At 38.3% G+C, this 10,000-nt stretch overlaps 2 protein-coding genes and 1 long non-coding RNA gene across 4 annotated transcripts in view; 2 read left to right on the top strand and 1 right to left on the bottom strand.

Annotated features, from left to right (window-relative positions):
• LOC138023955 (uncharacterized) overlaps positions 1-8,524 on the top strand; it is a 12,999-nt gene extending 4,475 nt beyond the window's left edge. Inside the window, exon 2 of the long non-coding RNA XR_011126855.1 lies at positions 7,921-8,524. This is a non-coding gene — a long non-coding RNA (uncharacterized lncRNA). The remainder of the gene's footprint in view (positions 1-7,920) is intronic.
• Positions 1-10,000, top strand: part of LOC138024353 (mRNA export factor GLE1-like) — a 199,957-nt gene that overhangs the window by 107,004 nt on the left and 82,953 nt on the right. The gene's annotated exons all lie outside the window — the stretch shown is intronic.
• The window catches only part of LOC138023954 (DEP domain-containing protein 1B-like), a 38,488-nt gene continuing 31,004 nt past the window's right edge, over positions 2,517-10,000 (bottom strand). For both annotated transcript variants that reach the window (XM_068871038.1, XM_068871037.1), the window contains exons 10-11: positions 8,593-8,763; positions 2,517-3,893 (exon numbers count right to left, since the gene is read on the bottom strand). In XM_068871038.1, coding sequence (XP_068727139.1) covers positions 3,756-3,893; positions 8,593-8,763 — 309 coding nt within the window. In that variant the 3' untranslated portion in view covers positions 2,517-3,755. The remainder of the gene's footprint in view (positions 3,894-8,592; positions 8,764-10,000) is intronic.

The raw sequence follows: 10,000 nt of genomic DNA on the forward strand, positions 1-10,000 counted from the left end.
TTCTCGCTTCTCTTTTATTTGTTACCACACAATTCAGTGCCTTCTGATTTTCTGTAACACGTACCACAGGCAACCCAGTGTATGCTTCACGGAAGCATCTCGTCTTATGTAAATCGGGTCGTTGTAATGCTTACAAGTTTCTATTTACATAAGAAAAGCAGTGAGGTTGTATCAAGCATATGTCAATAACAGCCTCAGTTTTATTCAAAGGCCTGGTAACTGAGCACAGGATTGCAAAATGGTCTATTGTTTCAAACTGAATTTAAGTGTTTATAATTTATTGGTGCATATTTCTATTCATCATCTATGAGATTTAAACATGTCGATAGAAACGCCACATCATAATATCAAAAGGATAAGATACAATGATTGATGTTTATTAAACAATTATTGGATGAGGTTGAGCATGATATCACGAATTATCAAAACCGAGGTTTGTGTTATCTGCCGAATCCTTCGGCTTCGGCAGATAACACAGAGGTTTTTTTCTTTTGCGAGAAGTAGTTAATGGCTTGGTATCGCAGCTTTGTCATTCATAGAAATCATGCAAAAAAAAACCTCTAGTACCCAGGTTACTTTGTAGGTGATAACTTTAAATAGCAAAGTCCTTGTAGTGGAAAGTTAAAGATGGTTTAATACTTCTTAAATGCCTCTCATATCCGCTATTAACGAAGATCAGAGCACCAAAGCCGCGCACTTCTGGAGCAGCATCGGTAAGAAAATAATTATAGTAACCCATGTGTGCCAGAAAATTAGGTTTTTGTCACTGTACGGCTGTCCACCCCTCCCTGTATGCCAATGTGACCAGTATCATGTGACCACATTGCCGGGCTAAAGTTTAGAGAATACCGGTACTTGTATACCTGTGTGCAGCTAGTTAACAGCGTGCATTTTTGATACTGGACATCCATGTGATGGTCACTCTCGTACCCAGAGCTCTCAGGCTTTTTGGTCAGCAGGTGAGCACCCTGACCAGAAAGGATCTGGGATAGTGGGCTCAATTTTCCCACAGGCAGACAACTCTAAGGATGCGAGAGCGTGTATGTCACGTTATTTTGAGACAGTTGTAACGGCCGATTCAACTGATCAAGGAAAATGTTCCATAAAAACTTCAAATCACGTTGTTTCTTTTCGAAAATTCATTTTATGGACAGCCATGGCCAGATAAATAAAGTTCACTCACCTACGATTTTCTGCGTTGTCCTGAGTGATTTGATGGGTTTTTGGGACGCTTCGATTTCGTCTTCATATATACCACACGTCGCCACATACAATATAAATAGACAATATAAATAGACAAGGCATGCAACTTCCAAGACCGCTCACGGCCGAGTGCCTCCAGAATTTAGCCAAATTTCTCCCACTTCCAAAGGTCGCTCGCCTCCCAGCCTTGGGCACGTAGAAAGTCGATAATTTTGCTAGCATCATGCCAAAAATCATGGCATTTAAACGGCTCTGCAACCTCGAAATCCTGCTCGATTTTCAAGCTTTGCTCAGGTTTTTGTTATTGCCAGATGATCCGGACACCGCTCATGCATCATTGGAATTTGATAACCGTCATCAAAATCAAATTAACCAATCAAAATGCACAGATTTCCCCCAACAGAGACAAATTATTAATCTGTGCTTTCTGATTGCTTAATTATTTGATTTTGATGAAGGTTAAATGCGATGATTTTTGGCATAAAGCTAACAACTTTAACATCTTCAGTTCCCACGGCCTGCTCCCGTCTGACCTTGTAGCTCAGTCGGTAGAGCAGCGGTGATCTAAGCCGGAGGTCGTGGGTTCAATTCTCACCCTGGTCAGAGTTTTTCTCTGTCCTTGTGTGGGCCCATTTCCATCAGTAGGGCTAACGCTCACATGGTTCATATGGGATTGAAATCTAGCACTTCACATTACACTCTATTCAGTTAACTCTGTTCAAAATATAAGTGCTACACGGCCAACGTTTGTATAAACGTAACCTTTCCTTGTACTTTAACAAAAGTATCGACTTTCCATGTGCCCAAGGCTGGGAGGCGAGCGACCTTTGAAAGTGGGAGAAATTTGGCTAAATTCTGGAGGCACTTGGCCGTGAGCGGTCTTGGAAGTTGCACGCCTTGTCTATTTATATTGTATGTGGCAACGCGTGGGATTTGGAAATCAAAACGTCCCAAAAACCCATGAAATCACTCAGGACAATGCAAAAAATAGTAGGTGAGTGAACTTTATTTATCTGGCTGTCCATAAAATGAATTTCCGAAAAGAAACATCGCGATTTTAAGTTTTCATGGAACATTTTCCTCGATCAGTTGAATCAGCCGTTACAACTGTCTCAAAGTAACGTGACGTCACGCGCTCTCACATCCTTAGGGTTTGTTTCCTTAGGGTTGTCTGCCTGTGGTATAAATGGCCCTAATGTCCCCGGCCAGGACCCAAACCCGAACCCCTCACTCTGGAGTCGAGCACACTAACCATGAGACTACCGCGCCTCCGACAAAGCCATTAAAGCAGGAGCTAAAGTAGACACTGTCTTGTAACAAAATAGGATGCATTTTTATTGGTCACTGAATTAGATCCTGATATAAAATAATACACTTGAAAAATTAACGTCAAGATTGACTTTATGCAAATTATTAAGAGGAGCGATTATTGTATGTACATGTAAATGCCAAAATATTAACCCAGTGACCCCTGAGAGATTTCACTCTTACTTGTTAAAGGGGGCCGTCCTAGGGTGTTTGAGGTGACTAGTAGTAAAATTTACTTATGCATGTACAAATGTATAATGTCTGGAGCATTCTAAAAAGAGTTCAGCAAAAATGCTCTTTTTACTTTAACTCTTTCTTCTTTAACCAATATGTTATCATGCTGACCATTTTTGAATACTGCAAAGTTCAAAATTTAATTTAAAGAGAAATCCAAACAGTTAAGTTTTATTTCTTCAAATTTTTATGAATATCTTTCCAAATGAGGTATAAAACACAGTGGATATTAAAAGGAAAATACATTTTCCTCTTGATAGTAATTAAGTTCAAATCAATAAAATTTCCCACAAAATCTAAAATCCATTTTAATCCATTTTCCTAATCAATAATAAAAAAAGGTCAAATACAAGTGCTAAAAACTAATAATTATGCATACCCTGAGATCTCAAAGAAAGATTGTTTCTAGTTTAATAGAGGCTGTGATCTTGAAACATTCAACTGTTATTTCTTCTACATTTGTGAAAAATTAATATTTGTGGGAAATAATAAAACTTTTCACTTAGTTGTAGCTGATGGCTTCTATTAAGACCAAATACCTTTGTGGAAGGGTAAGCTATCATCTTTAAGGCCCATCTTCAGCATTGCATTGCGTGCTGTGGAACAATTTTTATTATATACATGTATGAAAATCCCGTCAAAGCTGAAATTCATCCAATCAGATCACTACGATAAGCAATGCAAATTTCCATAACAAAAACAAATGATGGAAAACCCTGTCAGTTGAAGATGGGCCTTTATATTATTAATCAGCAAAACTGTGAGCTTACAATGTACTGTATTTAAATCACAGCTTAACCACAATAGAACCAATAAACATGAAGCTCCTGGTGTTATTTAAGCCCTATTTTCATATTTCTTCACATGCATACTGACATACTTAGTAAACTCAGCTGTGTTTGACATCCAGTCGGGACTTACAAACTAAAATTAATTGTCTGTTGCCCATTGGTCAAGGGAGAACAAAAGATGAACAGCAATGTAAAGCTATTCACTGTCATCTTCCTCTTCTATCTCAAATTCCTTAGAAGGTTCAGTGGTTTCATGACTTGCTTTAATCTCTCAGAGCTTTGTGAGGCTTGGGAACTTGTTGATAGGTTGTCTCCAGGAAATTTTGCTTGATAAATATCAGGGTATGACTTCTCAAACTGAAAGAAACACACATCACAAATCAAACAGAGTATCAGACTAGTACTTTTCTGAACTGAACTGATCGAATGAGATTGACTAAAAAGAATTTTTTCCTTGATAATATCACCACTTACAAATAACTTAACTTTCTATTTAAGGTGGCTAAAGCTAGTTTCAAAGCTTTCAACTAATGTTCTTATTAGAAGGTTTGGCACTACAATGCTGTATCACATAGGTATTAGCAATGTTGTGGTACCATAAGAAACACCAATTATTGCTGAACAAGATGCAGTCATTATTGTGATGTAATAAGTTACAGTGGGAATGGGAAAGCCCTGTAATAACACCCTTTATTTTGTCTTTGGTTGCACATATCTCAAAAACAAAGAAGGCCAAGATGAAACTTTCTGCAAAGTTAAAAAAAAATCTGTACAATGGATTCATAGCCACCTTAAATCTGTGATTTTTTTAAGGTGGCTCTGATTCTGCAGTACAGATTTTTTTACAGTCTCGCTAGAGGTAAATTTGGGTGTCTCATTCAAATTTCTTGTTTTTGCAAATCTTGAATCAGTGGGCTGTGAAGTATATTTTCCCAAAAAAAATTCTTAAAAATTAATTTTAAAACAGCTTAACTTGCTTTTCTTTGTTTCCCGCCATAATCTGCACATGATAAACGATTGATGTATCATGGCAATCACACATGAAAGGATCTGGTGTCATTTGACAACCTTCACGCACAATTTGCTACACTGTACCTTAAAACATGCCCGAATGCTGATTGGCTCATCATAATTGACTTAGTAGGTAAGTAGGGGGCGGAGTTATTCAGCAGACTGAACTGCACGTGAAATGTTTAAGCTTGATTTTGGGCTTAATTTTGATGCCCAAATTACAACTTCTCAGACTTCCTGTCCTGACCGGTTTTAAGATATCGCTTCCAAATTTTCAGTTCTAATAGATGATTGTACTACCTCAAATACCGTGAGGAATTTTTCGTTTCTTTTTGGAGACTGATTTTATTAATGGCACTTTTTCTGCCTGAATTAAGTATCAGATGAGAGTTTTGACTTTGGTGTGTGATATTTCCTTCAATTCATAACATATCAAACATTCCTCACAATATTGGAGTGCATTCAACTGTGTCTAAGATGCAACTGCGGTTGTTTTTGCAATAAAGTGAAGGGGCAGGAGTTTCTGATGCAGACTCGGTCCAGTGTTCGACGCTAACTTTCTTACTAATTTGCCCTTTGGGCCAGCAGTTCTGTTTATTCGGTTGCCCATGGTTCTTTTTTCCAGTTGCCCACCTTCTAAAGCCCTGTTGCCCATTAAAATGTCAAAGGAAGCTTGTAAAAATGTCTATTTTGTCGGTGCACAAAAGAGGATATAATCATGAAAGCTAAAACAAACTGTTATCTGATAATTTGGTGTTCACTGGTCACTTAAGTAAGAACTTAAGTTAGTAAATGCTTTGCAACCAGATCAAACACAATCAAGAAAATTTCATCAACTATCTTCATCGTTGTCAACACCATTTTGCTTGTTTCTAGAAAAACCGAACTGAAAAAGACTCGCAGTTCATTTACAGGCTTCTTCGATATCAAAGTATTTTAGCGTATTTGGCCGGACGAAAACTGGGTTCCATTGTAAAAGCATCCTTTCCCACAGCTATGAACATGTTCCTTGTTCCAATCTATTTTGACGTTTGTAATTATATAATTTTTAACAGAAAAATAAATGACAGGAAAGAGATGTAACATCGTTAATTTTTTTTATCGCGTTTGCGGCGACAACGTCATATTACTAGTCACTTTCTTCGTTGCAAATCACATCGTTCTGCAAAATATTAGTCGCCCACAGATGTATTTTGCTTGCCCTGGGAAATCAGCAAACGTTAGTGTCGAACACTGTTGGTGTCCTAGCAAATTCGCCCCGCCTAGATTTGGACCCCGGGTAGAATTCCATCAGCGAATTTGGACGGTCCCCCATATTACAAACTTGAGGAAAAGACTTGGATCATTCAGTTAATTTGTTGTTTAAAAGCATTCGCGGCAGCAGAATTGTTGTGTTATCATTTTAATAAGGCAAAAAAAAAAAACAAAGTCAGACTTAAGCTTCAGTTAAAGTTGTTGAAAGCACGCACTGAGGCTTTTTCGTAAAGAAAAACACCTCTTGGTTGGTAGACGTGTTCTTAGAAGTTTACTTGATCACAAGAATTCAGAAGATTTTTCTTTTTTACAACCAAACTTGTCAAGTCATGATGAGTTCTTATATTAATTTTCAACACGGAGAAAAAGTGAAGTTAGACTTAAGTTTCAGTAAAAAAGTTTTAAAGCACATGCAGCGGCATTTCCTAAAGTATATGCAAATTTAAATCTTGTCTTTGAAAACATTGTTTTTCAAAGTTCTTTTGCTTTCAATTGATATTTTAAATGGTCAGCGCTTTAAAAGAACCGTTCTCAATATTTTATTCTAACAGACTTGCTTTTTTTGCAACTCAAAACACAACATGCACTGAACGGGCTTCGCACAATAACTTTGCCCTTTATTTGACAAACAATGTAATCGCAATGTGCCCTCGTGCAATTAAGGATTAAATCATTTCACTTGTGTTTTCAAAGTTTTCCAAGTTGCCTTTGTCACCTTGCAACTCGGACAATTTGTGAAAACTTTGAAAATACGCATGAAATTAATCCTTAATCGCCCTCTGGCCCATGAGATTACGCTATACTAATCAAAAGAACTCTTATTTTCAGAGGGGTCCACATCCGCTAGCGGATCTGGACTGGGGGTCCAAATCTGCTGTGACACCAGGTCGTTCTGAGTTTGAGGCCTCATGACTAAAAGGCAAATGAATACTAAATACCAAAAAACTAAAACTTTATTCATATAATTCATTTAAGAGACAGTCTACAATGTGTATTACCTTTAATTAATATGATAATTAAAATAGTTTGACCCTACAGAAAAAATGGTGCAACAATTTTACGGAAACCTTAGTTAAACTTTGCAGAGATCAGTTCCATCTTGGCCTTCTGATCACTTTCTAGCAATAAAAAATGGGGGTCAATGAGTTTGTTTTGAGATAGGACCAACTAAAGTCAAGATATAGGGTGTTTTGCTAGGCTTTCCCATTGCCAAGGTAACTTACATGTATTACGTCAAAACAATGAACGCATCTTGTTTGGCAATAATCAGTGTTTCATATGGTACCATACTGTAACAATTCGCTGTAACAGTTACATGATACAGTGTGTAGTGCCAATATCTTTGTAAAGAGAGTGACTCTTGGAAGTGTTGAAACTGGTTATATAAGTTCTCCTCCAGAGAGTCTCAGTTTCTGCCAGGAAAGGTTATGCAAATCATTTGACCATGACAACAAGGACAGCAAGGAGAATTTTAATTCCAATTTAGGATGGCTCTAACCAGTTTCAACACTTTTTTAAAAGTGTTGAAACTGGTTCTTAAAAGATCACAGGGATCCACATTCGCAGCCGTCCGGTCATCTCAGACGAAAAATAACCCGTCTGGACATGTATAATAACTCCAAAGGTCGTCCATTGGACAAGTGAAGTTTTAATAAATGTCTTTTCATGAATGCCATCGAATGTTATAATACAGAATGTACTTTCGTTCTAAGCTTCTCATTCTCACATTCGCTCACTTGGGTGGTTGGTTGGCCGCATCTCAGATATGCTTTAAGGTGACTGTGCGATACAGTTATGAGCTATGCTGTCAGTCATTTGACTCTGTAGCTGCGTGATGCAGCTCGAGTCAATACCCACATTTCACCCTTGCTCGCCATAAGAGTCTCCAGTAGCTCAGTGGTTAGAGCATCCGACTAGATCACGGAGGGTCGTGGGTTCGAATCCCATCTAGGGCTTGGATTTTTTCCGAGATCCCAGTTGGTTCTACCATCATTTCATTACTTTTGTTCTGATTGCTTTTCCTTTAATGGAAACTTCCAGAAAATAAGGAATAGACTTGCAGCTTTCCTCAACGTTTGAGCGCAATCTTTGACCATGCATTTCCATGAAACGATTGCAGGCTCAACTTTCAATTGATGTATCTCACCAAGTCTCCCACCGATGGCATGGGATGGCATGGGTGTTAGCAAGTCGTTTGGCTGAGCTCATAATGTGGCGTTAGTTACAAGGTGTTTTGCCACCTCCAGCGGAAAAGAAAACAAGTGGAGCAGAACGTGCTGCTTACGAACAGGAACAAAAAACAAAATCTGGGTAGCGTATTAGAGGAAAACACTAGACAGGAGCATCGAAACTTTGGGTTGTTGAATTGTAACTTTGTAAGCTACATTCATGTACGTTTAACCATACCAAATATGGACCACTGTAAATCGGGTTCCCACGGTGCAAATAACAAAATACTCCAGAGTCAAATTCGTAATTTCTGACGAGAGTGTAAAATAAATCGCGAATTCTCAAGTTACAAAATTTGTCGGGCAAGTATATCATAAGACGTACTTGCCCGGCTGACAACTTTTATAAAAAAATGAGTATGGACCCCTGTATCATAAATCTCATGGTTTTCACAGTCCCAGTTACCTTGAGTAATAGTACGTACACATGTTTTCTTTTTGTTTTGTTGTTTTTTTGTTTTTACTTTCAATGGAATAAATGGCATCTTAGCGTGGTTTGTACAATTTAACTACAACTAGATCTAAAGCCAGAAATACATGTACCCTTTGCCCAGAATACAGACCTGTCTGAGCTGCTTCCTTTTCTCCTTTGCACTAAGGGTCTCATCGTCAACAATTTTGTTGAGAAGGTCCTTTAATGAGCGCTGTGATGTAATCAAGGACTGTTCTTTGTATTCCTGAGGTGTGACCCTCTCACAGAAAGAAACAGTGGGTGCTTCAGGAGGCATGGTAATCTACACAATCATGTATTTAAAAAAGCTCTGGATTATATCACAGTCAACAGGGCCCCAAATACTAATTCCAGGGCCCCATGCACTAATTCAGACTGCAAATCAATTTTCAGAAGCTAAGAAAAGAAGAAAAAGTAAAAAAGTCTAATATACACCAAAGCATTTTAAAAGCTTGCAGCTTGTGGAACTGTGCATAGAAAGTAAAAATCTCAAATAAACACGACAGCTATAAGAACCTTTAATTAACTGGATGGAGGTAACACACTAAAGTTGAACTTGGACCCAAACCATCCAGCCCTTGTGTAGCTAGCTGTTTAGCAGGACATGCAATCTTTGTCAAAAGGGTTGGGACACAAACTTTCAGGGTGAAATAATTATAATAATAATTATTGTCCAATGAAGTCAACATTGAATGGGCAAAGTTGGTGGGTTGTTTTAGACCTCACTAATTAATTATGGGGAGGAGATTACTGACTATAGAAGCAAACAGTGTAAAAATAATTGTACATAGTTCAACTACACTGTACTATGCTCTGTGCATTAAGGGCCCATTTATGTAAAGAAAAGTTGTCCCGGGTAAGAGGGTCACCCTCCAAGCAGAGTCAACTTTAGCAAGCGTTAATGTGGCAAAAGAACTGACCCTCTTGCCTGAGTCAAGAGCTGTCTGTCTCCTTTTTCGATCATGAGGAGACCGGAAAGACAGTGCTTGCACATGCTCTCACTATCTTGCCTTCACCAAGTTAACCTGGCTAGGCGAGCCAAAGTTTTTACATGTACATGGAAAAAAGTTGGCCCTACAAGGAGGGTGACCTCACCATCAAATAAAGGTACAGTTGTAACCCAACTAGGCGAGTCACTTTCCTAGCCGAGCCAATTTTTTTTTTCCTCGTGTCAACAGTTCACAGCATTTTGTAAGGAAACGTAGGAAAAGTTGGCTTGCCCAGGGTAGCTCGGGTAGGCGGGTGACCCTTCTATCCTGGACAAATTACAAACAGGACCCAGAAAAGTTTGGTGACAAAGTTTCAACAATCAAGTTAGCAAAATAATTGTTAGGTTGTTAAATGGAACTTAGAACTTGATGCATCAGTTTTTGAATGTACAGGTTATAAACCCACTGATTTATTACCAAACTTCAGTACCAGTACATGTCTTGACTACTTCACTCAGTTTCTCAAGAAATGTTATGCAGTTCAAATGATCAAGAGTTAAATACTGCTTTATCAGCTAGGGAAGGGGAAGT

Source organism: Montipora capricornis, chromosome 11 (genome assembly GCF_036669925.1).
Source record: "Montipora capricornis isolate CH-2021 chromosome 11, ASM3666992v2, whole genome shotgun sequence".
Classification (NCBI taxonomy): domain Eukaryota; kingdom Metazoa; phylum Cnidaria; class Anthozoa; order Scleractinia; family Acroporidae; genus Montipora; species Montipora capricornis.